Source organism: Hemisphaericaspora subhashii, assembly GCF_019202705.1.
Source record: "Hemisphaericaspora subhashii strain CBS 10753 chromosome Unknown scaffold101, whole genome shotgun sequence".
NCBI lineage: Eukaryota > Fungi > Ascomycota > Pichiomycetes > Serinales > Debaryomycetaceae > Hemisphaericaspora > Hemisphaericaspora subhashii.
In genome coordinates this window covers 1-26,040 of record NW_026057317.1, presented here as the reverse complement: position 1 = coordinate 26,040, position 26,040 = coordinate 1, and the positions used below count along the sequence as shown (strand labels likewise).

Sequence of the window (26,040 nt, the reverse complement as noted above, 5' to 3'; positions counted from 1 at the left end):
AAATATATTTGTAAAGTAAAAAAAAAATGATAACACTATGAATTATACAAAATTTTTATAAATGAACTTCTACAGTCTGTAAATCTAGACCAAAAGATCTTCTTCTTCCACTTCATCATAAAATTCATCATCAATCTCTTCTGGCGAATTATCCTCTTCTTCATATCTAACTTCTTCCTCTTGGGTTTCTGGAACCGCAGCTGCAACAGGGACTGGAGCTGGGATTGGGTTTCCACCTTGTTCAAGATCAATCAATGGAGCAGCATCAGTTCCATTAACAGATAATTGTGCAAAGTTATCCAACAATCTATCAGCAATTTTCTCTTTATTCTTCCCAATCAAAGATTTCTTCCAAAGATTGACAACTTCTTGGACTTTAGTAGCATCAAAACCATAATTGGCTGCAAATAAGGCAGCTTCAGTATATCTTTCACTTTTAACCAATAAATCCAAACATTTTTGCTTATCGCCAGTCAACCACCATGCTTGCCATGCTATATTATATTTCCCTTTTGATTCACATTCAGTGGCCAATTTAATTAAATCTGGCTTATTGTTAGATGATGACAATAATAATAATAACGAAGAATAATCATTGGCTAACCAGAATGATTCTTGTGCCAACCTTATCTGCCATTTATTTAAAGCCAAATCACCCAATTTCTTCCATTTATTAGTATTTGCTAATGCGGTTGAAGGATTTTGTTTTTGATTTTGTGATAGTAATTCATAAGCTTGTTTTAAATTACCAGTTGAAAGGGAAATTTCAAATTTAGAATCAAAATCTTGAGAAAGGGCAAATGAAAGTGCCAAATATCCTAATTTTTCAAAGAAACGAGATAATTGATTCAATTCGGTCTTATTGAATTCAGAAATAACACCAAGATATTCTTCTGATAAGTTTTCCATGGAAACAGTGGATAAATCAGGTATTTCCTCACCGGTTTCTTCATCAGTTATTGTTTTGGAAGCATATTGTTCTAAATCACCTCTCATTACTAATGTTTGTAATTCCAACATTTCTGCATTTACATACCAAGATACAACATCAAAAGATTTGTCAATTAAATATAATTTACCATCAGTAGCTTTATATCCAATAATATAGAATTTATGATCAAAATGACCCAAGTTTATTACTTCACCACCAACGAAATAATTTAATCTATTAGTGGTTGCAGTAGTATAGACAAAGACATCCCCAATGAATTTACCCGATAAGATTGATTCTGAAGTTGGCAAAGTATATAATACATCAAATGCAGATTCAGCACCTTCTTCAGTATCCAATTCATCCTTTTCAAAAGCTTCTTCAAATACTTCATGATTATAACTTAAAAAGTATGTTTCATCATTCTTCTTACCACCAATTCCACTATTTTCACCTACGCTAGAAGTAGTAACTATAGCTAACAATTCACCATTATCAGACCAGATAACATCGGTAATATCATCATCCAAATCCACTCTTCTTACTAATTTACCATGTTCCCAATCATAAAATGAAATACAACCTTCCAGCTTAACCCCTAATAAAGCACCTGGGAAGATTTTATCCGCTTGATAAATCAAATCAAGAACCAAAGTTTCTTGGAAATTCTTGAAAATCTTAACTGAAACATTTGATTCACGAATAGCATATGGACAAGCAGCAGAAGAATCATGAGTATTCCAACAGAAATCCAAAGCCTTACCATAAGCTTTTGATCTCCAGGCTAAAGCTGTATAGACGATATATTCACCATCACCACATACGGCTGCATATCTACCATTTGGAGAATGAGTCAAAGATTGTGGGAATATTTCAATTGTACCTAATTCTCTTTGTTGTATCGATAATGATTCACCATCTTTCAAACCTTCTGAAGAGGAAGGTTTGATAATTGATTGGAAAACTTCGGAATTTTTCCCATAGATTAATTTTTGATTTGAATCCATTGAGAATAATGGTTCTTCATTACCTAATTTGATAATAACAAATCCGGAATCAAACCCGGCAGCAATAAGATTCGATTTAGGTAAAATTCCAATACACCATACTCTTTCTAAACTATAATTGATAGATTTTTCTAATTTAAAAGTATTTGAATTCCAGAATCTAACAGTACCATCTTCAGAACCAGAAACAATCAATGGTAATTCAGGATGGAAGATAGCAAAAGAAACATTAGCTAAATGTCCTTCTAAAGTAGCAACACAAGATTTAGTTTGATAATCCCAGATTTTAATTGTTTTATCATCTGAAGAAGTAATCAAATACGGTTTATCAGCTTGAGGATAATAATCAACATAATTTACCCCCTTTGTATCATGGGCAATCAATGTGAAATTAGGTTGTGAAGAACCCAAAGACCAAATTTTCACGGTTCTATCTAAACATGCCAGCGCAAAAGTATTTGGATCTTTTGGATTAAAATTAACGCTCATAACATAATGTTGATGTCCTTCAAAAGTTTGTTCTAATTTCCAATTATTTTCCCAATTCCATAATTTAACAGTTAAATCATCACTTGCAGTTAAGATATATGGTTTAGATGGATGTACCGCAATGCTTCTAATATAATCTGGATGAGCTTCATATTGAGTGATTTTTTCACCAGTATTATAATTATAAACTCTGATTTGGAAATCATCTGATCCAACTACTATACAATTCTTACGAGCAATAAACTTACCAGTACGTACAGGCAATTCAGTTACTTGGATTGATTTAACTAATGTATTGGTAGCATATGACCAAATTTCAATCTTACCATTATATAAAGTGGTTAAAATCCATGGTTCAGTAGGATGGAAATCAATTCCCTTAACTCTGTCTGAACGAGTAGAAAATTGTTTAACAACGTCCAACTTCATCTTGTGTACTTCTTCTAAATAGTTGTTTGTATGAATAATTGACTTGTCGTTCTTTGTTCAATAGAAATTCAACAACACCCACGCACTCTGATTGTCAGTTGAGGCTCTGTTGCCATTTTTTTTTCAACAAGAAAGTTAACACGGTAATACACTGTGGGATTTTTGAACAGTTTACACGACTATCATGGTTCCTATACATCTATAAACTTATTTATATACTAATTACATATTCCTTTCTTCTCTATAAATTGTATATAACTCTTGTATCTCATTCATATATTCAATCCATTTCTCTGTAAATACCTTATTTGAAAACTTCTGTTTCACAACTTCTTGTCCGTTAAGTCTCATCTTATTAAGTCTATCTTCACTAATCGATTCAGTATTATTCACATATAATTCAGTCAAGAGAGTTTTAAAAGTAGGAAATTTCACAATTTGATCACCTTTCACAATTTCAAAATTGATATATCCTTCAGTTTCTTCCTTATCTTGAATACTTGGATCAAGATCGGGATCATCCATACTCTTGAAAAAGAATCCAGAATCATTATGCCAATCAATCGTTTGACTACCAGTAACAATATCCATCAATGGTCCAGCCGAGGCATGTACAATTGGAATAGCTCCTCTTGCCATATATTCGACCACTCCAATTCCAAAATGTTCATTCCACATGGCATTGAGTCCGAATTTACATCTTGATAACCAAGAAACAACTTCATCATAAGAAATATCAATGGCAAATTCGACAAAATTATCCAATTTCAATTTTGAAACCTCGTCTTTCAAATTATTGAGGGTAGCAGTATCATCTTTGGTTCTACATGAACCAGCAAATACAATAGTTGGGATTTGCTCGGTTGGTTTGGAAACATTGGGGAAATTAGAAGATAAGAACTCCTGATACTCTTTCAATATTAAAGAATGACGCTTTTCAGGTCTGAATTGAGCCAAGTATAATAATTTATTCTCCCGAGGAACAGTTGGATCAGTATTTGTAGTCAAGAATTCGGTTCCACAAGGTGGATATAATATTTCTAATTTATGACCTAAAGCCAGATTCAAATACCATATATCTTGTAAATGATTAAATGTCCAAGTTCCATTAGCTAACCCAATATCTACCATTGAACCCAAATATACATAAAAATAATATAATATTGACCAATAAATAAATTTCCCCAATTCAAAAAAATCCCGTACACTTAATCTTAATTTATTTAAATCATCAAATTTCTTAAATTTCAATTTATTAAACATATCATTTTGAATAATTGGATAATGATTATATGCCAAAATTGGACCTTTGAAAAGTAATGCCATAATCAAATAACTACCTGGAAGTCCCATAGTATCTATCCATACATCAGGTGAAAGTGCAAATAAAGCTTCTCCAGCTAATAATACACTTCCCAACAATTGTCCAACTAATGTAAACCTCTTCCAATAATTCCCATCAATTAAATTTGCAAATCTTTTTAAATAAAGAAATACAATTCTGGTTGAATCCATATCTGAAATTTGAAACTTATCTCCAGCTTTACGCAAAATTTCTTCTGGCAGTGATTCAATATTCGTCGTATATATGACTACAATATTTTCTGATCGAGCTAATAAGGTAGCCTTGACAGCTTGCCAAAGTACTCGTTCACCACCTCCTCCATTATTTGCATATGGATGAAAGAATCCATGTATGGTTTTATTAGGGAAGGATTCATCGAATCTTGGGGTTTGTTTGTCATTGGGATTTATTGTTATTTTATTACTTAAATAATTGGTATAATATGATGGATTTTCACTTGTAAGTATCAATTGACGACGAGTACTTGATTTTCGATGTTTAATATTTGAAATATCATTATTGTTGATTTGATCTGTCAAATTCTTGTGAGATACAAGAAGAAACTTCGGGATAATCCTACTTATCAACTGACGGATAATGAGTACCACTAATATCACGCTTATTATCAACCACATTGTCACGATTGATATTATGGACTTAGTGTTTATATGGAGCTGACTATCTGACTGTTTCTAAGTGGAATCTGAATCCCTTTATTACAAATAAGTCGTGCATAATGTTCAACTTGTTCAGTGAGTGAAAAAGTTGAAAAAGTCGTGTGCTGGCAGGAATCATCAGATTTGACACATCAATTGAACAAGCAATGACACTTAGTACGGTTCTCTGAATGTAGAATGTCTGTTCGAGGTATAAGCCATTTATCATTGTTTGCCTGGTATTACACAAGACTTTTTGCAATTTCTTACGTGCTCAATTGCAACATCAACCACAGTGGAATAGTCAATGTAAAATACGAAAGGGTTAAAAATAGGGGGGGGAGGAAATACCAGCAAATTGGGCGAGTGGTATGGTGGTGATATATATTATTATTATTTATAATTCTTGACTTTGTAGTCATTAAAGTTGTCAATGAGGTATTCATAAAATCTGTAATTAATTATGTTTCCTAATTGGGATAAATTACTTCGATTACATAATCAAGTATTTGCTATACGCGTATTTAATTTTATTCATCACTCACATTGTACAAAGGAACCGGAAAAAAAGTTTGTCAGTCACTCATTAAAATCAATTTCATTTTACAATCATTCTTTCAAGTTTTTATTTCACAATCCCACTCTACCTTTGTTTCTTTCTTTCCATTTGGAATTTTAACTCCTTGTTTTAAGTTTCGACATATTTGACTTTCTTTTCAGGCTTTCAATATATCTAAATCATACAGTTTACTACCAGCTAGGTCAATCGTTTAACATCTACCCAAGCCACATCCTCCGACGACTGGCATTCCCAAAAGAAACACAGACTTTTATAAATTAAACTGAAAAGTTCAACATTTAGTCTGATAGTACATTACACTACTACTACTACCTGTACTAGTATGAACAGAACTCTAAGAGAAAACACATCCATAAATTCACAATCTAGTAATAGCAACACGAGCACAATGTCTGGCAATTCTCCATTCATGAATTCAAAAACTACCAATCTTTCCAATGGAAGTAACACGTCTTCAATCACATCTCCAGAATCAAATGATATATCATTCTCATCCATAAATTCAACAACTTCCTCCGGCTCCAAATTGAAAACCCCATTGAAAAAGGAAGAACTTGAAAAAATTGCGCGTCAATTAAAGAAGAAACTTTCAAAAGCTAGTATAACTGCCAAACAAGCATTATCTCCCACAAATGTAAGAAGACCTTCCATACCCAAATCATCACCTTTGAAAGGATATCTAATGAAAAATAACATCAATAAAACCGGAGATTATTCACCTAATCAACATATGTCATCGTCTCCGTCTACGAATTTATATTCACCAAATGGGAAATCTCCAACTCATATAAGAACACCGGCTGCGATGTATTTGGCTTCATCTCCATTAAAGAATACCATGACCAATGACTCGGATGATAGTCATCTTGATTCCCCAACTAAAAAGAGAAGATCTTCACCTGGTAAACGAATGATATTGGAAGAAATTAGTCCATCAAGAACACATCAACAACATTCATTAAAACCATCTATAGACTTAACCGATAACAACAACAACAACAACACAATCAACAACACAAAAATCCCAATTGATAGACAGACCACTCCAACTTCACCGCCCAAAAAAGATCCAAATTTCTCTTCCAATCAAATAATGAAAACCCCGACCCAACCAAGATCATCCCACAATCACAATCACCAACACCAACAACCACAACCATTCAACACCGACACTGAAGGAGCCGATTTACTCATGTATTTAGCCACCTCTCCCTCCCCCGCCAAACCCTACTATTCCAACCACACTCCCCGCGCCATCAAACAACAACCACCCCCAACTCAACCCACATTCCTCGCCCCTCATCCTCCACCACCAGTCACACCAAAACAGCGTGCAGGTGGCATAAACGGAACCCTTGCCAATACAAGAACTCCCCAAAATCGTCTAACCCCCTTCCTCAACAATTTAAACGCCGGTGGAACAGGATTACCTAGTCTGGGCTTAACGTTAACCCCAACGGGTTTCAATATGAATGATTATGTGAATTTCTTTACACCTTCCCCCGGGGGGACTGCTAGTATAAATGCGAGGAATTTGTTAAAGACGCCGGATTTTAATAGTTTGATGAATGGGAATAATACTCCAAGAGGAGGGAGTAGTAAAGTGGATGGCAAGATGTTAAATTTTAATAAAGTATTGTTTAATCATCATGGTGATGGGGGTCAAAAAGAATAAAGGTGTGGAATAATGAAGGGGTTGGGACGCTGTTTGTTTCATTTCTTTTTGGATTCCGTAATTATTTGGGAATTTTGTATTTTATAGAATGTATTAGGATATAATTATTGTTTGATATTCTTTAACCTTTATTATAATATACGTTTTTTACAGATTTAAAGTGGTGGAAGGAATGGGGAATGTTTAATGAGGTGTGTGGATGCGAGGCTGACACATCCACTATTTATCGGTGCACACAGATATCAGTGTATCCTATCTCTTATTTATCAATCTTGTAGATTTGCGGGTGATTTTTACTAAGAAGTTAAGGATCTATAGACAATCTTAAAAGAGAATTATACATTATATGCGATATAGAAACGATTGAATCAAGGTAACTTAGCATATTGATGGTCGTGTAAAATTAGTCAACCTTCCATCATCTCACTGGTAATTTTTTCTTTGCATCTCCGAAGGAACCTTATACCATCCTTCTTTCATCCAAACTCATCACTTGAAAATGTCAGCCGAGGAACAAGTAGAAATAGAATCCAAAGTCAATGATTTAAAAATCAACGACAACAAGGACAATGGCTCCCCAGAAGCATCACCAGAACCAAAAGAAGAAGACAGTACCGGCACCACCACTACCAAAAAGAAAAAGAATAAAAAGAAAAAGAAGAAGTTAGTCTCCATTGATTCATCCTATCCAGATGGAATCTTCCCTGAAGGTGAATGGATGGATTATCCCCTCGATGTAAATTCCCATCGTACAACCTCAGAAGAATTACGTTATTTAGATCGACAACAAAACAACAAATGGGAAGATTTCCGAAAAGGTGCCGAAATTCATCGTCGAGTAAGACATAAAGCCCAATCATCAATCAAACCAGGAATGACCATGATTGAAATTGCCAATTTGATTGAGGATTCAGTTCGGACATATGCGGGCAATGAACATACTTTAAAATCAGGGGTTGGATTCCCGACTGGATTATCATTGAATCATGTTGCTGCTCATTATACTCCAAATACGGGGGATAAATTATGTTTGAGTCAAGATGATATTATGAAGGTTGATATTGGTGTGCATGTAAATGGTAGAATTTGTGATTCTGCGTTTACGATGACATTTAATGAAACGGGGAAATATGATGCGATTATGAAGGCAGTTAAAGAAGCTACGAATACTGGAGTTAAAGAATCGGGAATCGATGTTAGATTGAATGATATTGGAGCTGCTATTCAAGAAGTTATGGAATCTTATGAAATGGAAGAAAATGGGAAATTAATTCCTATTAAATGTATTAGAAATCTTAATGGTCATAATATTGGAGAATTTGTTATTCATTCAGGTAAAACAGTTCCAATTGTACCTAATGGAGATATGACTAAGATGGAAGAAGGTGAAACATTTGCCATTGAAACATTTGGTAGTACTGGGAATGGATATGTTCTTCCAGAAGGTGAATGTTCACATTATGCAATGAATGTAGGTGTTGAAGGTTTAAGTGCTCCATCTGAAAGATCGAGACAATTATTGAATCATATTAAGGCTAATTTTGGGACATTGCCTTGGTGTCGTAGATATTTGGAAAGATCAGGTGAAGATAAATATTTATTTGCATTGAATCAATTAGTTAGAGCTGGTATTGTAGAAGAATATCCACCCATTGTGGATAAGAGAGGTAGTTATACTGCTCAATATGAACATACTATATTGTTGCATCCTCATAGAAAAGAAGTTGTTACTCGTGGTGATGATTATTAGGGGTATCACCCCACCTCAAAGAGTAAGTAGGATGTATATTGTGTATGGCTGGTGCGTGTGTGTTCTAATAGATGATATTGAATGATCGATAAGCCTTGCAAGAGGGTTTGTAGTTACCGGAGTTTACTTTTACAATGAAGCGAGGGAATGCCCCGCGAAAACCGGGGGATAGGAAGTTACTTCCCAATGCGGAAATTAATGGGTTTAAAGTCATGTGATTATATCAAAATATTGTAGTAGACAAAGAAGAGAACATCTTATAGTTCTCGCTTGGGAGGCGCAAGTAATATAATATCAAATAGAGATAGGGGTAGTAGTAGTGTGATATTTCTTTGCAGTAAACTTTAATCTGATGTGTGTCAGGTGAGTGAGCGATCAAAAGAGAACAGGATGGCTACATAAACATTAGACAGAACAAACAAACCAAGAAAACGATATTCTAGAAGAAGCCATGTAGGATTCTAAATCAACGAAGAATTGTAGTTAGATATTCTGGGGGAGTAATTGTTTCCCCCACTTAGTGTATGTGTATAATGGTGGAGATAATGAATGAAAAATTCCATATGCTTTTACAAACATATACACACAATTTTTTAGTTGTACAAAAACTTAAAATTTCTTAGTGTGAGAATTGGTTGATTTAATTATAAAAACCCTTTAACTTTTTCATATTTTAAATATCAATTGATTTGTATCTATATAAATACAACTACTCCATTCTTTCTTTACTTCAATTTTGAAAAGACAACGTAAGTCTCATTTAATTTTCATAGTCACTTTTCACACATAGAAGTTTACAGTGTAATTAATTAAAGCATAGTTTGTATTTTTTGACAGGTAACAAAAACAAAAACAACTAACAGGAATCATTCACTAAAATTATAATTTTACACTTTGAATAAATTCTTCTATTTTTGCAGTTTATTTTTAATTTTTAATTTTTACAGTTATTCGTGTTTCAAAATTCCCACTAACAATTTACTACAACCAACTTATACTACTATAGCAACAAATCTATCATTACAATAAATAAATTACCACATATATCACACAATGGAAGTATCCCCTAGTACATTAGAATTTTCAGGTATGTTTCATTCAATTTATGTTTAACACTACTTTTCTTTACCCCCTATTGACAAATTAGATAGAAATTCATATAATTTGGTGATTTGAAATGCTAATTCAATACTTGGCAACTTACATATCAAAATGATTTGACAATATTAATAAGTTGAAGCTCATTATTTATACCCCATTGGCATTGACGCTATAATTGAATTAAAGGATTTGTCAAGGGATAGTAGAGGTTAACACAGGTGTTTTATTCTCAGCCCCACTTACTAACATCCTTAAATCTATAGGTAGCTTTACCAAACAAACCACGGAATATTTAACTTTATCCAACCCAACAGATACCCCATTGGCATTTAAAGTGAAAACTACTGCACCAAAATTGTATTGTGTAAGACCAAATGCTAGTATCATTAATCCAGGTGAATCTTTACCTGTTTCAGTAATATTACAAGGATTTTCACAACCTTTACCTGCTGATTATAAATGTAAAGATAAATTCTTATTGGTTTCTTTACCAGCTCCAGAATTAACTGATCCAGCTACTGTAGGTGAAAAATGGTCACTTTTAGAAGCTAAATATAAATCTCAATTAGTTTCTAAGAAATTAAGAGTTAATTATCGTATTGGAGCTGATAATCAACAACAAGACGAAATATTAGAAGAAAAAGAAAGATTATCACCAAATAATGTTAATAGAACTTTTGATGAAACTGTATCAACTCCAAATCAATCATTTGCTGCAAGAGAAGCATCCCCAGTACGTTCATCTGTTCCAGTTGTTACACCAAAACCAGCTCAACCAGCCCAAGAAGTTCCACAACCTGTTCAGCCCCAACCCCAACAACAACCGGCACAACAAGCTCCACAACAAATCCCACAACGTGTTCAACCAATTGCTACTTCGACTGGTCCCACCTCCCCTGTTGCCCCCTCTTCTGCAGCTCAAGCATCACCCGAATTACAACGTGAATTGGATGCTTTAGCAGAACAAGTCCGTTCATTATCTTATAAATTGGATCAAAATGAGAAATATGCCGGTGGTAAACGTGGTGGACAACAAGTTGCCGTTGAAGAACCAGTTAATGGAATCTCATTACCTATGGCTTTAGTTTTAGTTTTGATTGCTTTCTTACTTGGATGGTTAGTGTTTTAAACATCATAATCATGAAGAAAAATATTGTCAATGAATAATTTGATAATGAATATTTGTTTAACTAGGATTTTTTGTTCATCTATGTTGAAGGTATCATTATTAAAGAGGTTTTTGACTAGGCGTTACTGTTTAATATTGCAGAAATTTATTGTTGAAGTGTCATGATATTACTCTCTTGCTTTTGTCTATTTAATTATTCTTTAGTTTTGTATGAATTATATTAATTATATACTTTTTTATATTGATATATTACTTATATCGTTAAATTTACATGAGATTACCCATCGCAACCTCTTTTAATCTTTCTGAGCTCACTAAGGACTTGAGATTCAGACTGAAGAAGGACGGATTTCATACTGTAGGATTGAAAAGCATGGCTTCGTTCAGACCCTCGCTTTTTATATGGATTGGTTGCAAAAACAAAAGAATAAATTATACAAGAAATCAATACAAACAGATTTGTTGATGTCTTGAATTAGAAGAATAACTATAAATTAGTGTTAGTAGCTGATATCCAAACATACGTGCATAGCTTAACCATTTGGGTGTTGTTAAAATGATATTTGTAATTTATAGATATTTTGGTTGCAAAAAGACAAGAAAAAAAATAGAGCATGACAAATTTGTCAGGTTATGTTTATAATTTCGATGATTCATAAAATGAATTTCTAATTCTTAGAGTATTATGTGTATGTATTGTAGGAGAAGCTGATATTTAGGAGAGATGTCAGGAATCTATTACCAGTTGGTTTTGTGGCACACAATTGAACTTTATAAAGATCAAATAGTCTATATACAGTGGCAGTCTTGAATTGTATGCATTGGCTGAAGAGAACAATCTGGAAAGCAATGACATCCGTGTTATACAAACGACAGTCGTGGGTTGTAGACGGAAATCACGTACTACCATTTTGATAGCATGGAGGTCGTTCCAAACCAAACCATCAAATTCGACCAACGCATGCTTCGCTGCCATTAAAGCTAGCTTTATATCGACTTACAATGCTTCTACTTGTGGTAGTTTGACAAACCACTAGGTCCTACTATATCTTTCTTGTAGCCAACGTCGCAATGCTACAAACCTGGGTAGCTTCTATTGTTCAGAGTGCCCAATATCGACTTACAGAATGGGTCGTCCCGGTTCACCTTGAAACCTACCAATAAACCAATTACTCCGTCGATTTGCCAATATCATTTACGTCGACACTCGCCACGCGGTAGACACCATTTCTTTGCCTTTAAACCCCTATTAAAATGTTCTGCGGCTGATTTGCAAAACATCCACCTGATATATCTAGCGCCAAACGCACCGACATGGGCTCGGCACGGTTGCTCCGACGCTAATGCTGCTACGGAAGCTTCGATTCAAAATTCGCTAGCTAACTACTCTACCACTGCCTGTTTCTATCTTATTGGGGTTTGCGACACTCATCCTTACTTGCATTCAATATTTTCATGTACCTACGGCTGATCCCATTTCGCATTTATCGCTATGTTTTCCCACCCTAAACCAACTGCTGAGGTTTCAACTTAAAAAAACTGGCTGGTAGCGACACTATTTTGTAAAACCGTCCATCTAAAATGATACAACTTGACAACTTGCCAGAATGGAGCTTTCTTCCCACCGCCCTGGTGTCGATCAAGCCAATTCACAAAAAGTCCTTGAACTGGTTCCACTATATTACCTTCAACCTCCTGGCACCCATTCATGTTCATATTGATGCCTCTCATTATGCTGTTGCTGCTGCTGTACTTCTCCAACCAGATTCAAATGGCGTCCTTTCGAATATAGGTCCAAGAAAGTTTGATGTTCACCAACAAAACTGGGATATTCATGTCAAGAAAGGATTTTGGGATCGTTCAGTTTGCTTGTCGAAAATTTCGTATTTTCCTCGAAGGTCATAGATTCATCATATACTTTGAATTATTCTACAATATACATCTCCACCATTTCTAGTGTAATATTCATATTAGTTCCCGATACTTCCCTTTGAAATCATTTGATAAGTATAGATACTAAGATCCTAATTAGGCTTGTTACACCCCATGATGACGTCTTCTTCCTTGGGGAAATGTATAATTGAACGCATATCTTAATTAATAGTAGAATCATCCAAGATGTAAAGTATTCCCATTATAAAGAAAATAAGAAGACTGGTACAATAATCAATCATATTGTTACCAGTCTTCTTATTTTCTTTATCATGGGAATACTTTACATCTTGGATGATTCTACTATTAATTAAGATATGCGTTCAATTATACATTTCCCCAACGAAGAAGACGTCATCATGGGGGACAAAGTTCTTTTTCTCAGGGAGTCATATTATCATGTCACCCTTCGATCAAGACATCACGGAATCACCAAGATTCCAAGAAGTCAGGTCTAGTTTTATCAAATTTTATAAAATCCAGTTTAGATTCCCCCACGTTTTAGAATTTTTCAATTTAATTAATAACCCCCCCAGATATAATCCCCGAATTTATATATATAATATCGTGCCGACTTGTTACCGTCCATTCAGGGATTCTAAAAATGATAGGCACCTGACGACTTACCAGTGTGGAATTTAACTCCACCCTGGTGTCGATCAAGTCAATTTAGAATATGCCCAGCCAATTGATACCAGCAATATGTAAATCACCGCCTCGAAGACATGCTGCAAGTTTTTGCAGTTGATTGATGGAGTATTGGAACCCAAATTAGCACGTTTGGAGAACTAAATTGAAAAGTCTTGCAATTCTAAATCTTTGCGGCATACAGCGACTTACCACGACTGTCAAGAATCCTTGACGCTAAAATTGAATTGAATAATCAATTAGAAACCCTTTTGACTTCGACTATTAACCCAAGCATCAAGTCGTCTCTCATTTACTCAAGAATTGTATGGATTCAAACTTGTTAAAGTATATTGAACAATTATATGGTAACTTCAATGAATCAGATAAAGTTAGGTACTCTCTTAAGTGTGATCCCAAATAAAGCCACATTTTATCAGAACTCTTCTGCCACATTAAGAGTTGAAACAACCACAGCAAGTTGATGAATTATTGAAAAACAATTTCATTAGAAACGTCACTCAAGATTTGGAGCACCAGCTATTCTGTACTACCAAAACCATTGAGGTTATGGATATTAATTAAACATGATTTAACTTTTATGAAGAAATCACCACTTTCTATCTATTATCATTATTAATTAAAGAGTCCAAACAAAAGACTGTTCTGAATTCTCTAAATGGGACGAGGAAGCAATAGGGGATATTTATATTTAACAAGCTGGTCAGCCGGTTAATTAAGTATGAATGGATTTACCCCGATCCATGAAAATCCAGTCCAATTCTCTCTAAATGATATTATCATCAACAATTCTTTATTTCCATGATTGGTTTATGATTTGATATATCTGTGGTTGAGATTTTGATTTTGGCGGTTGTTGCTAAGTGCTTAAACTTTTGACAGTAAGGAAAATCTTCATAGAAATTAACTTCAATATGATGGCAGCAGCATCAGCAGCATGGGGTTGGTTATTGATAAAGGAGTAGCAGTATTGGACTATTGGAAGATTGGGAAGATGTTTTCAATTTTGTTTCTGTGGCGGTTTTTTTTGGCAGCCAAATAGACTTCATCTACTTTCTAACAGACTTCTTCAAGTTGACAATTCTTCTTTGAGCATATTGAGTGACACAATGATTCTTTTGATGTATTGATGGAGATTGATGTGGTTTGGATAAACTGAGTGTAATTATATATGAAAGTGGTGGATTTCTTTGTGGAATCTGAGGGTTTACAATATAAATTAAAAATGCTGCAAAAAAAAATGAGAATCATTTTCAAAGTAAACAAATATTATTTGTGTAAGAGATTAGGAAGACAAAAATTTGCTCTGAATTTTTTGTATGGAAGACTTTTTTATATTAGTATTCTAATCTCATTCATTTAGCGGATAGGCTATACAATACTTCAATTGAGGTTTCCCCAGAACATAGCGAAAGTAGCAAATGCCGATATATTAGATATAAATTGAAGAGAGGTCGTGCACGGCATAAAAAGTGGTTAAAAAATAAAACTTGAGTAAAAAGAGGACTTTTTTATATTATTAGAGATAGAGACTGTACAATTTCTCCAACAAATTTATTTGAAAGTCTTAAGAGACACGTGTTTAAGGATTTTATAAACGAAAGTAAGTCGCGTTATTATACAATGGAGCCAAGATAAAACCGTAAATAGACGCTCAACCCTATCACGCGATAACATTACAATACATGGTTTGGCGCATTTACGGGATTGGATGAACTTAACCTACAGTCTTCAAGAAAGGCAGATCCTGCGAACCAATGGTTTTCTTTCCGGCCCTAATTTTTTTGCAACCATTTTCTGAAACTACTCACTGATTACATGTTTTGGAACTACAATACTACACTTGTAATTATCAATAATATAAAACATATTATATATTTCAAATAGCTAATAAAACAACAATAATAATAAAAACATATAAACACATATAAAGAAAAGGTATAATATAAAAAAAGATTGTTCTCTCGCATATATAAAAATTAAAAAGTAAAAACATAAAACCTCATAAGATCTCATCAATTACTCCCATCTCTCCCTCTCTATAAAAAGGAAAGAAAAAGATATATACAAGTAATAATATTCAAACAGGTTTAATAATAATAATAATAAATTAGTTTTCTATTCTGCAACACACCCGGCTGGCTTCTTCTTCTAGGAATGCTAGCGCATTCCTTATTTCATCGGCTTAATCAATTCAAAAGAACAATATAAATTATGATCAACATTCATAATTGCTCCAAAATTATTAAATTCTCCACAATAATTAGGGGCACTAAATAATGTAACCAATTTTCGTTTATTAAAAAATTCATAACCATCTTCAACAACCATATGACCTCTAACAATTAAATCCCATTTAAATGTATTACAAAAATGATCAACATGTTTTCTTCCAAAACAATACAGGACTCCACGATCATTCGGGGGCCAATTCGAGCTGGAGAATGATTTAACCAGGGGATCAGGGTCTGACCAAAGTAAATCAGTTAATAAACCGGCATCAGGAACATCAGTTGGACGTTTGATTGATTCGATTTGAGATAATTGATTTAATTGAGGTGAAAGCCCCCCATGAACACAAAAGATTTTATCATTAATAGTGGCAGCAATTGGAAGGGCATTAAAAACATCAATGAAATTTTTCCAAAGTTTTCGATTTATTAATCTTCGTTTACATTCATCATAAAATCCATAAATTTTAGTTATATTTGCTGATTCATGATTTCCACGTAACATAAAGAAATTCTCGGGATATTTTATTTTATAACATAATAATAATAAAATTGTTTCCAATGATTTATAACCACGATCAACATAATCTCCAAGAAATAAATAATTAGTATAGGGAGGATATCCACAACAATTAAAAATACGAATTAAATCATGAAATTGTCCATGAATATCTCCGACAATTTTAACTGGAGGTGATAATCTTAATAAACTTGGTTGATCTAAAAAGATTGATCTACTTTTACCCAAAATATATTTAATTTCTTGTTCTGATAATGGTAATTTATCCTTTTTCTTATGTTGATTTTTCTTATTAATTCCAATTTCAACTAATCTATCAATAATATTATCAAGATCAACAAGATTATCTTTCTTGGTAGTTGGGATAATTGGAGGAGAATTTGATAAACTTGAAGAACTAACTGATAAATTCTTAGTTAATTGTCTTGAAGCAGTTGTGGTAAACAGTTTATTATGTTTCTTTAAATTTTCTTTAGATAATAACTTTGGTTTATTATCAATTTCAGCAATAACATCTAATTTATTAACTGAAACATTAACTTTATTAACAATTTCTTCCTTGTTATAATAAAATTTATTAGAAATATTTGAACCATTGGAATTAACTGAAGATAACAGATCTTGTTCATCTTTGGTGCCTAAGGTGGTGAAAACTGGTGACTGGGTAGATTGACTATCTAAAGAAGAACCATAGCCAGCATCTTGATTTGCAACTGCAGCACCAACAAGAGTAGTAGATGATGGTGGCGCAGTTGGATTCTTCAATAATTTAGCCATAGAAATAGCAATAGTTAAATCAACATCATACTCATCACTGGAATGTGATTTCTTAGTCTTTCTAGAAACAGCAGCAGCACCAGCAGCAGTAGCAGGAGCAGGCGTAGTAGTATTATTATTAACAACTCTTTGATTATACTTGTAAATATTCTTCTTACTTCCAATATCAATAGCAGGAGAAGTGGAAGTATAAATAGTTTTCGTAGTACTAATAGACTCATTATTCATAACTCGTAAGGTGGTGGTGGTAGTGGAGGTGGTAGATTGCGATAGCGCAGGAGAAGGTTTCTCTTCTGGTTCTAATAAGTCGGTACTAGAACCAGTTGATTTGTTTGAAGTTGAAGTTGAGCTTCTCGGTAGGGGATCGACATCTTTAGAAGGGTTATTTCCCATTTGGTTTACTGTGTTGTTATTCTTAAGTTAATAAGCAGGTGGGGGTGTAACTAATCTATAAGATTTAATAGGGAGGAGGTGTTATTGGTTTTGAGTGGCGACGGGTTGATTGGTTGTTGACTTGAGTTGGTTGTAAAAAAAATGTTCGTTTAAACAGATGACAGGAAAAAAAACTGCAAAAGAACGGGAAAAAAAAAAAAAGAAATTGAGGCTCAGGAAAAGGTCGTGTACTTTTGTAAAAAGTTTTTCTAGTATCAACTGAGTGTTAAGGCTATGTGGTAGTTAGTTAGTTAACTAGATAGTATGACAAGTAAATGGAAAACCCGTTTTTTAAATAACTGAAAAAAACAAAAACAAACATAAAAAAGTCAAAAATAAAATTATTTATGTCTTTTGATGTTAAATTTATAATTTTAATTTAATTAATAAGGGAGCAATTCCAGAAGAAAAAAAAATAGGGGGTGGGGACCGAATGAGAAAACAGACAGACAGAACGATTTGATGAAATCGGAACAAAAGAAGGAGAATAAACCGTGAAAAAAATAATAAAAATATTTTTATAAAATTTTCCACTACCGGCTTTTATACTTAGTATCTATTTGGGGTTAATGTCATGCGTAGCGTATTAGTGTATAAGTGGCAAGTGAATGAACTCAGTAGTAATTGGTGCTCGGATTAATAGTGCGTAGCATATCAATGCACGTGGTAGCCAATGGTCGGGTTTTAGGTTTTTTTTTTTAATGTGGGGAGTCAGACAATAAAACCGAAATTCAAACAATTAATTTAACTTGAAACAAACAAAGAATTATAATTTGTCAGAAAATTTTATTGCAGTTTCATTTTAATTTTTCTGTCATAAATAATTATTAATTCCGAATATCGGCAGCGATTATCCGAAATACAATTTGTAGTTTTATATAATCAACAGCTATTTTCATTAATTTTCTATTTATAATCAGATTACACACATCCTCCGATTACATAAACATGACATTAATTAATTAGTAATACAGTACATTAGAGAACGCTAATATTCTCTTCTAGTAATCATAGGATTGTCAATTTTAAATATAGTAACTTTAACTTTAGTTTATCGTAATTTGTCAGGTACTAAAATTATCCTTCGGGCTTATATGAATCAAAAAAGCCACCACAATTTGATTCAATGCGATAACACCAAAGTTATGAAAGTACAAATACTTAAAACACCAAAGTGTACAAAGAATTTGAATCTGAAACTAGATAATGAAACTGGTGAGAACCACAGTTTATTATAAGCGAATGATAATTATATAACCATTGTGTGAAAATAATGGCAACTCCCCATTCTAACCGGGGGCATTCCAATTAATGACGTACTTGTGCTTAAGTAATCTAACAATTGATCTGAAGTGAAATATAGCATCTCTACTATTTTCATCACTTTCCAAAAAGCTGATGCCAGCTTTTCGTTCAACCCAGAGCACTACCAATCTTTTCGGAATATTCACAACATTTGACTAAACAGATAACCATCAACTAACTAATTAAGACAAAAAATTGTAGGATTGATTCCTTCAAGGTCTTTTTTTGTTGCAATAGTTTGTTGTTAATACTTTATTTAATCAAATTGACTGTATTCTTCTTTCTCATCCGACAAAGAACGTTCTTCGGCGTCTTCTGGATCCAACAGAGATTGATCGATGGTATCAATGGACGAACTGCAATACGTAATATAGCCATTTGTTTCCTTAGTTTAGAGAAAGAAAGTGTAAACAAATACAACCACAACAAAAGGGGCTTTTTCTCTCGAGGTGAGTTTTAATGCGGCTGACAGTTGGCCACCACTTTCGATTGCAAAATTTATTGTATTCTATTCACACAGACTGCCTTTCCCCTATCAACTACAAGAAAGACTCTCCATTTGATTCGTAATCGGTCAAAACCGTAAAATTTACGCACTTTATTATATCACTCTAAAGATAAAGAAATCAACTAAAACTTAAACAAACACTCCTAAAATAAAACAACAATCTAAATCTTTCTATCAAAATAACTTTGAATCATTCCAACTTCACTTTCATCATATTCAATCAATTCAACTTCATTATTTTCATTAATGAAACTATTAGCTTGAATAATCTTCTTTCTTGGTTGTTTTTTCTTTAAAACAATATCTCTAAATCTACTATATTCTGGATTAACTGTAGTCTTATCAACATAATAAGCAACACCCTCTTTAACATTACCAGTACATTTATAAACATGTAAATTACCCAAGAAATCACCCAAAGCATCAATAGCAACATTATCCAATTTAGATTCATCAATATTGATTTGCAAATCATCAAAATCCTTTGCTTGGAAATCTAAACTAAAAACACCAGCTTTATGTAATTGTTTAAAAATACCAAATCGAGCTTGCATATGAGGTTGACCCCATTTTGTCGATGATGGATCCCAGAATTCTAAACCAATTAAACCAGCTCTAATCATTAATAAAGTTGCAATATAAATCACATCTTTTTGATCTTCTGATTTATCAATGCCAAAAATAGGTAAAACTTCCAAAGGTTTCTTTAAAATCAAATACAAAGCAACCAATTCAGCTCTACATTCTTCAAAAGATCCAGCAGTAATACCAAACAATGAACCCCAAGTATCATTTGGTCCATACCAAGAAGTAATTCTTTCATCATTTTTATCAAAATTGAATTTCCCCGGGGATGTTTCTTGTAATAATTTCCCAGTACCATGACCTAATAATTCATGTAATCCAACTTGTACTTCAAAAGCATCATCTCTCCATTTCTTAAACAAAGCTTCCTTACTAGGATCAATAAACGTAATAGCTTCTGGCTTTTTTGGATTCTTGGGATTGGCCAGTAAGACATTTCCCAAACTAACATTCTTAAATCCATAATTCAATCTAACATCATCATAATTAGGAATATTAATTCCAGCAGGAATACCAGACCCAGCAAAAGTCAATACTTCTAACGAGGTAAAATCAGGTGGAGTAAAAGTATCCTTTTCATAAATCTTATCCCAAGGTAATTCCTGAATAAAATATCCGGCATTTTCAACCAATTTCAGGAATTTGGCAGTCCGTTCATGATTAACCATTGCCACTAAACCTTCCCATTCTCCTCTAACACCCGATGGATCACGATAGGTTTCGATAAATCCGATATTGGATTCGACTTCGGGTTTTATATCCTTGACCCATTCGATTTGGGATTGTTTATGAGCATTCATGGATCCGGTTTTGAAGGATTCGATATAATAGGAGATTAAATTCTTTTGAGTGGGGTTGGCAACGTGGTTTAAACCAGCTTGGAGATTTTCAACAATTTGTTTAAACTCACCAGAACCATCACCGAATTTAAATGAAATTTTCCAACCTTCTGGGGTGGTGATTGATTGTTTTGGATAATAATCGGTGGTGTTTCCAGTTTCGGCCGAGGCGACATGAACGATAAATTCACCCTGGGAAACCTTTTCAACCCGAGTATTTTCTGGCATGATACCATTTGAAGCTAATGTTTGATTAATTGAATCAACTTCAGTTTTGGTAATATCTGGACTATTTGGATAATAATTTGAAACTTGTCCCTTTTCAGGCCAACCTAAAAGACTTCCGGTATCAATTTCATAAATTGAATGTCTAACTTTTGAATATAATTCAGAAACCTTACCATTCCCAATTGAATTAATTAAATCATCAAATTGATTAACTTCAATCCTAGGAATAAACTTCACATCACCAAATGATTTATAATTCCCCAAATTACTTAAAAATTGACAAACATATTCCAAATAATAATTAACCACGATTTTATCAACTTGGGCTAATTTCTCTTCATATTCGGAATTGGTTTTAGGTTGTCCCAAGACTTCATGAATTAAGATAATTAAATCATAAATATCTTCACTTTCTGGTGAAACTGATCTCAAAACAGCACGAGATCCATGAAAACTGGCACGGGAAAGATAATGAGCATATAATTTAGCATCTTGAGTCAGAAGAGCATCGAAATGTTTTTTGGCGGATAAACTGACAATTGGGGATTCAGTGTCGGCGTAGAAGTGTTCTTTGGCCATAATTGAGTGAGTGATAATTGAGAATTGGAGGGTAATTGAGTTCGAGATATAAATCAAGGGTGAGGGAGAAGTTGGGGGAACTTTATATGGTTGGGGACAGGACAACCTTTTTTTTCGAGGGGGGAGTTTTACCCGTTTTGCTGCTGCCGTAAGAATCAATGGCAAAATGAGACATTTAAGATCACGACATATGTCGCTCGTTGTGGTGAGTATAAAAACAATTAGACATCCACAATATAAATTTCAGATTAATCCGAGGTTGTTTCTTTGTTCAAACAGTTTAGTAAAAGATGGCAAAAGTAAAGCAAAGTCGTGCCAAACAAGTAGAAGGCAAGAAAGAGGAGCCCATAGATGAAAGGGACAACATTGGATCCGATGAAGATGAAGATGATTATGATGAAGAAGAGGATGAAGATTATGACCCAACCAAAAAGAATGAAGACGAAATAGGTGAAGTTGACGAAGAGGATGAGGAAGAGGAGGAAGACAAACAAGAGAAAGTACCCGACTTTTCAGCAATAGAATCAAATACTACACAAGTCCGTACTCGAGCACAACGATTACATGAAGAAATAGAAACCTCATCGCGATATATTGGAAATTTTGAAACGGATAATCGAGGATTAGTTAAAGACACGGCACGAATTGATGTGGATTCCATATTTGAAGATTTGAAAAATACCAAGCTGGCCAAGGAAATAGCCGACGAAGAAGCCAAAAACATTCAAAATCAATCATCGCAAGAGCAGCAACAACAACAAGAACAACAAAAACAACAATCTTCAGGACCCAAGAAAATCAAAATCGAAACCAATTACACCTTCGCCGGTAAATTAATCACCGAAACCAAATTAGTAGATGAAGATTCCCGAGAAGCACAAGCCTACCTCAGTTCAATAAGCTCCATCACATCCTCATCCACATCCGATAAACCCCATCAAAGAACCCGAGTCAAAATATTCCGCAAGGATCCAAAATCAGGCGAAACTCTTGAATTACAAATCAAATTAAAGCGTCCTTCATTGATTGATAAATTTCTTTTAAATCATAATAAACGACAAAAATTATCTACATTGGAGAAATCAAGATTAGATTGGGCTAGTTTTGTGGATAAAAGAAATATTGGCGATGAATTGAAGTTGCATAATAAGGCGGGATATTTGGATAAACAAGAGTTTTTGGGAAGGGTGGAATTGATGCGGGATTTACAATATCAGCAGGCAAAACAGGAGGAAAGGAAGAAACAAGCACAATTGCAACAACAACAGAAGCTTGTATAGAAATGTGTATGATAAGACACTTCTAGATAAACGAATCAAGGGATGTGTGTTGAATATCACAAGGACGTTCATATCAGGTAACCGTTCCCAAGGGGGGCGAGTTGACGAAACTGGCATCAACGAATCGATGAGAGAATCTACTCTGCTTCTTTAGTGTGTGATCTAGCTGTTGGAAGAAAACTCCCACAGTACTGAGTGATTTAGCTTCCCATTGTAACCCCAGCACTATTCCAAATCGAAAAGTATCAATGCTTAGAGATACGCACGATATCTTAATAGAGCGTTTGGCAATGGATATATTCCAGTAGTGTATACTTTGGTATCTAGTAGTAGTGAACTCTCTATTTAATACAACAATCCCATTGATTGATGAATCGACAAAGACAGGCTTTGAGCCCATGCAACTCTAATAGAGAATAAGATCTTATGACTTCAAAAGAATTCTAGACCTCTCCTATAAATCCATAATGAATCTTAACCAATGCATACTTATGATTAAGAACTCTGAATTATGTTTCTCAAAGCAGCAAAAATATTTCGGAAACTCTAGCTATAAAATCCGCTGAGATATTACGAACCCACACAGGTGGTCATGTGAAATCGTTATCTCCGTCGAAGGTACACGTTAGTATTCCTGAATGCGGTCCATACTACTGTTTGTTAACATACAAGTCGTTCAACACCTACTCACAAGTAATCGTATGACCACACAAGTAAGCTAATTATTCTAATTACAGTCTAGCAAACGTGGTACCGCGTTCTTAAAAATAGAAACAACAAACCACTCTAATTTTAAATTAAGAAACAATGAATGTCATTATTTATAGTGGGGACCTCATTGTTAGATTGTACTATTGTTTTTATTGTTCTCTATTTCAGAATCACATTTCCGGAATCTGGGACAGCTGTACTGCAATTTAGATTAAGAAATGGATGAACGGGAGTGAGTGATTAAGTATCATCGTCAGTGTACTATGTCTTGATATATCATTCGATAAGACATGGGGTTTGGGGATTGCGTTGCAACAAACTAAAATGGTGCAATTTCTTTCAAATAAAGAAAAGTTCCATAATTTGTTGACTTTAGCTCATAGAGGAAAGGAGATCAGGGGGTTTGCAAAACTTTGTAGAATTTCTGAGAGAATATTTGATAACTAGGTTTGCAAACCCCCTGATGATCAGAGAATATTTGATGAAGATCCTGCAATGTGTTAGGCTGTCAGATATTTTTAACATAAAGAAGTAAGGGTCGCGCTCTCAATGACTGATAGTTGCACACATCTGATAGATTGCAAAAAGCAAATGATTAGCATGATTAATGATAACTAATTTTAGATATATCATCCATCCATCCATCAGCCTACTTTTATTTGTTGATGTTTAGGTCATAATTGGAAACGGGCGTTAGATCAAGGCGGAGGAATGTTCTATTTGATTCATTGTGTAAGTTGCAAAAAAAGAACAATGGGGCTTCTAGATTGTTTAAAAATGGCTGACGTCATACAAAAAATAAATAGAAGATTACCGAGGATTTTGTGTCCAAAAAAGAAACAAAGTTATCCAAGATTTTATTTTTTTTGGGTGAATTTGCAGCTTGTGTCACAATCAAATGTTCACGCGGATAAAAATGTCGTCTGACGATGCAACATTTTTTATTATTACTAATTTTATTTATTTTTTCTCTTCTCGTGTTTTTAATTCTGAGGTGGCATTTACGAATTACAATTTTTTTTACAATACAAAAATAGAAAAAATTGTCTGACTAAGCAGCAGGAGATTACGCGTATCATCAGATCAGTACAATATCTAAATATTTTTGACATCTGAAAATTTATATGTAGAAATAGGTCTAAAAATAGATTTGTAGGTCAATGCGCGTCTACAGGAGTACTCCTGTATCTCCAGATGAATTAACCAAACCCCATCAGGGGGTTCCAATTCCTTTGGGAATGAATGACTATTGGTTATGAAAACGAAAGACATTTGATGCGTGTAGCCCTGGTTGGCTGGTTAATTTAATTTTGGATTTTTCTTTTCTAAAATGGATATTACCATTCCCTTTTCATACAACAACACCCCCCCCTTAGATAAGCCAAGAAAGAATTGAGAAGGTACAAAAAAAAAAGAGTTTCTATTTATAAACCTTACAATCATTTTAAATTACAGAATAGGATCGAGAAGAGAAGAAAGCTTAAGATGTCGTCAAGTGTACTGTTGCATCTCTATCTCTCTTTCGTTTAATAATAATTAAAAAAGAGTATTGTTTAGGTCCCGCTTTTCTTCTCCAATTGTTTAATCAGATGATTGATAGATTATGTAAATTGGGGATGAAAAGGTTCCAAATCGTTTATTACAAATTTTCTTAGCCTTGTTCAGACTTTTGCTTGGATTTTGATACCCCGATCTTGATATAAATGAGTGAATTTGCAGGTGGGTACATCTTTCCACTCAAAAGTAAGGTCCAAGATTAAAATCACCATTCCAACAATAAATATGTTCGGTGTTAGATCCATTGTTTTATTTTTCTCTCTCGTTCTCTCTGGTTCTTTCTGTTACGCCGTGTGTGCCGAAATGGTCTTTTTTTTTGGGTAAAGTATATTAGGGTTTTGTGAAGTTAACTACTCATCTCGTCAATGTCAATTTGCCCCTCTAGATGAGTATGTTTACCAGAAGGATGGCGATTGCAATAATAAACGTAAACGAAGCATGGGAATCACCAGTTGTATTTGTCGATTGTACATTTCATTGTCCTACAAAACGTGTGAATACAATTTGGTACCCTTGTTACCTATTGTGGTATCCCACAATCTTGGCATAAAACTTGAATGATAAGAAGAGATTTGTAGTTCAGACGTGTTTACATATATAAAGATCCCCTATTGCAGTCAGCGTCGAGTATACAAAAACAATTGGCTACTGTATGGTAGTTAGGCTAATTAGAGTATATTGATCCCCCAATTGATCCCCCACTTACATGTAGTTGGTAGGTACAGTGTTGTACATGTACTATGTACAACAACACTTCATAATATCAATAAATTTAATTTAACCAAATTGAGATTCGCGTTTATCCAAAATAAGCTT

At 33.9% G+C, this 26,040-nt stretch overlaps 8 protein-coding genes across 8 annotated transcripts; 4 read left to right on the top strand and 4 right to left on the bottom strand. All coding sequences in view use genetic code 12, as the record gives it.

Annotated features, from left to right (window-relative positions):
* Positions 1-84: 84 nt before the first annotated feature.
* SEC27 (coatomer subunit beta') lies at positions 85-2,856 on the bottom strand (the record flags this gene model as incomplete). The annotated part of the gene is made up of 1 exon (XM_049407330.1): positions 85-2,856. One exon carries the CDS (start codon positions 2,854-2,856, stop codon positions 85-87), a length of 2,772 nt encoding a protein of 923 aa, XP_049263235.1.
* Positions 2,857-3,078: 222 nt separating this feature from the next.
* On the bottom strand, positions 3,079-4,836 carry ALG11 (alpha-1,2-mannosyltransferase; the record flags this gene model as incomplete). The annotated part of the gene is made up of 1 exon (XM_049407329.1): positions 3,079-4,836. One exon carries the CDS (start codon positions 4,834-4,836, stop codon positions 3,079-3,081), a length of 1,758 nt encoding a protein of 585 aa, XP_049263234.1.
* A 923-nt stretch (positions 4,837-5,759) lies between these two features.
* On the top strand, positions 5,760-7,112 carry J8A68_003469 (uncharacterized protein; the record flags this gene model as incomplete). Its single annotated transcript, XM_049407328.1, has 1 exon — positions 5,760-7,112. The coding sequence occupies one exon, from the start codon at positions 5,760-5,762 to the stop codon at positions 7,110-7,112; it is 1,353 nt and encodes a 450-aa protein (XP_049263233.1).
* Positions 7,113-7,611: 499 nt separating this feature from the next.
* J8A68_003468 (methionine aminopeptidase) lies at positions 7,612-8,862 on the top strand (the record flags this gene model as incomplete). The annotated part of the gene is made up of 1 exon (XM_049407327.1): positions 7,612-8,862. The coding sequence occupies one exon, from the start codon at positions 7,612-7,614 to the stop codon at positions 8,860-8,862; it is 1,251 nt and encodes a 416-aa protein (XP_049263232.1).
* Positions 8,863-9,915: 1,053 nt separating this feature from the next.
* J8A68_003467 (phosphatidylinositol-binding protein) lies at positions 9,916-11,092 on the top strand (the record flags this gene model as incomplete). Its single annotated transcript, XM_049407326.1, has 2 exons — positions 9,916-9,949; positions 10,227-11,092. 2 exons carry the CDS (start codon positions 9,916-9,918, stop codon positions 11,090-11,092), a joined length of 900 nt encoding a protein of 299 aa, XP_049263231.1.
* Positions 11,093-15,844: 4,752 nt separating this feature from the next.
* SAL6 (Sal6p) lies at positions 15,845-17,593 on the bottom strand (the record flags this gene model as incomplete). The annotated part of the gene is made up of 1 exon (XM_049407325.1): positions 15,845-17,593. The coding sequence occupies one exon, from the start codon at positions 17,591-17,593 to the stop codon at positions 15,845-15,847; it is 1,749 nt and encodes a 582-aa protein (XP_049263230.1).
* Positions 17,594-19,606: 2,013 nt separating this feature from the next.
* On the bottom strand, positions 19,607-21,676 carry J8A68_003465 (dipeptidyl-peptidase III; the record flags this gene model as incomplete). Its single annotated transcript, XM_049407324.1, has 1 exon — positions 19,607-21,676. One exon carries the CDS (start codon positions 21,674-21,676, stop codon positions 19,607-19,609), a length of 2,070 nt encoding a protein of 689 aa, XP_049263229.1.
* A 290-nt stretch (positions 21,677-21,966) lies between these two features.
* Positions 21,967-22,956, top strand: J8A68_003464 (uncharacterized protein; the record flags this gene model as incomplete). The annotated part of the gene is made up of 1 exon (XM_049407322.1): positions 21,967-22,956. One exon carries the CDS (start codon positions 21,967-21,969, stop codon positions 22,954-22,956), a length of 990 nt encoding a protein of 329 aa, XP_049263228.1.
* Positions 22,957-26,040: the final 3,084 nt, after the last annotated feature.